This window comes from Eubalaena glacialis, chromosome 13, assembly GCF_028564815.1.
Source record: "Eubalaena glacialis isolate mEubGla1 chromosome 13, mEubGla1.1.hap2.+ XY, whole genome shotgun sequence".
Lineage (NCBI taxonomy): Eukaryota > Metazoa > Chordata > Mammalia > Artiodactyla > Balaenidae > Eubalaena > Eubalaena glacialis.
The window spans coordinates 85583298-85586286 of NC_083728.1; the positions used below are offsets into that span (position 1 = coordinate 85583298).

The window sequence follows — 2989 nt, forward strand, 5'->3', positions numbered from 1 at the left end:
GAGTGAGCCTCACTGGGTCCTGACATGTGAGGGTTGAAGGAGAGTCTCCCCGCCCTGGTCCTCGGCCCCTCGCACTCACTTGCCTGACCTTGACAGCTGGGCAGCTGCTAGTCAGCTGTCTCCTCCGGAGGGGGGCTAGGAGGGGGCAACAGCCGCCCCACGCACGCCTGTGTCCCTAGAGGTGTGTGGGGTTCTCCAGAGAAGGATCCGTCTTAGTCATGTGCAAGACCACGGTAGGGGCCTTATAGTGGCAGTGGGTGCCACGGCCATAGCCCCCGGGGGCCCGGCAGGTCTTTGCCCGCGCCCGGCCAGCTGCCATCTTGCGGTGGCACAGGCTCTGCCAGGTCTGGAAAGTCTTGGAGCTCCATACCCAGACGCCGCTGGTGATGCCCACCACCAGCGACATGAAGATTTTGAGCATAAAGACAGCCACGGTGGGCACTGAGCCCCCTTGCAGCGAGCAGTCCCTCCAGCCGCCGGGCGTGGTGGCTGCCGAGCAGGGCTGCTCTGTGGCCCGCAAGCGCCAGAAGTCCATGTTGAGGCGTTCATAGACATAGCACACAATGACGCAGGTGGCGGGCACAGTGTAGAGGATGGAGAAGACCCCAATCTTGACCATGAGCTTCTCCAGCTTCTCCGTGTTGGTGCCCCCTGTCTTCATGATCTTGCGGATGTGGAAGAGGGCCACAAAGCCGGTCAGGAGGAAGCTCGTGCCCAGCACCAGGTAGCAGGAGAGGGGTACCAGCACGAAGCCCGTGAGTGCCCCCGCATCCATGCTGGCCACGTAACAGAGCCCAGTCAGCTCATCCCCTGCCACCTTGCGCAGAGTCAGGATAACGATGGTCTTGAGAGCCGGCAGCCCCCAGGCCGCCATGTGGAAGTAGCTGCCGTGGGCCTCGATGGCCTCGTGGCCCCACTTCTTGCCGGCCGCCAGGAACCAGGTGAGGGTCAGCACCACCCACCACAGCGAGCTGGCCATGCCGAAGTAGTAGAGCAGCAGGAAGACGAGGGTGCAGCCCGTGTTCTCCAGGCCCTCCTGGATCACGTAGAGCGCACCCGCCTCCTGGTCGCAAGCCACGCTCTGGGCCCCAGCCACGGCCCGGATGAGGAAAGCTAGCGAGTAGACGTTGTAGCACATGGAAAGGAAGATGATGGGGCGCTCCGGGTACTGGAAGCGGTGAGGTTCCAGCAAGAAGGTGAGCACGGTGAAGGCGGTGGAGAAGAAGCACAGCGCCGACCACACGGCCATCCAGACGAGCGCGAAGTCCTTGTCGCGCCGCGACCAGAACACCTCGACACCTGGCCCGCAGCGCGGCGCGCACGAGCGGCTCTTCTCCACATACTGGAACTTCTCGGGGTTCTCGCAGGTGCCGCCGGCGGCGCCTAGGGCGGCGTCGCCGGGGGGCCGCGCGGGCCGCGGCGCCACGGGCAGCATGCCCAGGCCCTTGTGGGGCTCGGCGGGGCCGGCCGTGGCGTTCTCGGGCGCCTCCATGCAGAGCGCGTGCGGGTCGTTGCGCGTGGGCAGCCGGGCGCAGTCCAGCGAGTCCGGCCAGCCGAAGTTGAACTGCTCCATTATGGGCGCGCAGCGCAGGCGCGCCTGCTCGCACATGGGCCGGCAGGCGGGGATGGGCGTCGAGACCTGGTCGGTGCACATGGGCGCGTACAGCGAGCACAGGAAGAAGCGCAGGTGGCTGTGGCAGCCGTACTGCACGAGAGGCGCGAACTCGGCCAGCTCGGCGGCCGCCTCGCCCTGCGACGTGTGGCCCAGCAGGTTGGGCATGCGGGTCAGGTTGTAGCCGATGCCGCGGCACATGGGGATCTCCACCGCCTGGCACGGCGCCGGCCCGCGCCCGCGCTCCGGGTCGAAGCGGCCGATCTCCAGAGCCGCGCCGCCCGCCGCCAGCAGCTGCCACAGCAGCAGCGCCCGGCGGAGCGGCGGCACGGCCATCCCGGGCGGCCCCGGCCGAGGGCGGGAGGGCGGCCTCGCCTCACTCTGGCCGCGCCGTCCGGCGCCCCCGTGCCCGCCCGCCACGTCGCGGGGCGCGGGCCATAGCCGAGCTGGCCGCGTGTGTCAGGGCGCGGCCGGGCGCCCTGGGCAGCGAGCGGGGAAGCCGCCGGAGGGAAAGAAGGCACCGAGCCGCCGAACCGCCGCCACTCGAACGGCCTCCGAGCCACAGCGTGCCCCGCCTCCCGGGGCCGCGGCTACAAGCCTCGGGGCGGGGCGCCGGGCGGACACGCCCAGGGGCGTGCCATCAGCGCGCAGGGCGCGCCCCCAGCCGGGCTTTAAAGGCGCCGCGTCTGGCAGCTGCGCGGGGAGGCACCAACCCGGGCGCGGTCTGGCGGGGCGGGGTGTACAAGCGACCTCATCTGCCCGCTCACACTCGGTTCTTCCTCTTCTGAGTGGGTTGCTGCCCAACCTCTCCACGCGACAAGACAGTCAGCCGGAGGATTTCCCTGCCACCGTACCGCATCACCACTTTTTACCCCAGGCGGAACGATTTCTAAGGCTTTTACGCGTGGGACGCCTCGACCGTGTACTCTGAGACTGTTCAAGTGCAGCCTCTGCCTCTTCACTAGTTGTATGTGGCTTTGGGCTCTTCGCTCTGTTTCCTTTTCTGTAAAACCGGCAGATAATCCTGTAGAAATGAACAATTCATTTGTTGCTCACGTGCTACTTATCCGTCACACTGCGCACTTGACCTCATTGTCTCTCTCCGCAGTCCATGAATGGTACCTTCTCCCCTTCCCAGGTGGGCCTCGGGGGAGGTGTCACCCTCTCCGCGGGAGGTTCTGCTGTCTAGCGTGCCCCTTGACGCCTCGGGACCGCTTGAAAACTGCTTCGCACAGAGCAGGAGGACCCCCGTCTCCCTCTGCCCCCTCCCCTCCTGTCCTCTGCGCTCCCTCGGTACAGGTTTTCCCCTGTGAATTCCTCTCCGCCCAGAGGGCCTGCCGCTCTCTGCCTGAACCACGTCCACCACCCCCTTCCCGC

At 67.1% G+C, this 2989-nt stretch overlaps 1 protein-coding gene across 1 annotated transcript; it reads right to left on the reverse strand.

Annotated features, from left to right (window-relative positions):
• Positions 1-1948, reverse strand: FZD9 (frizzled class receptor 9). The gene has a single exon (XM_061209240.1). The coding sequence runs from the start codon at positions 1946-1948 to the stop codon at positions 176-178; it is 1773 nt and encodes a 590-aa protein (XP_061065223.1). The 3' UTR covers positions 1-175.
• Between the last annotated feature and the right edge of the window lie 1041 nt (positions 1949-2989).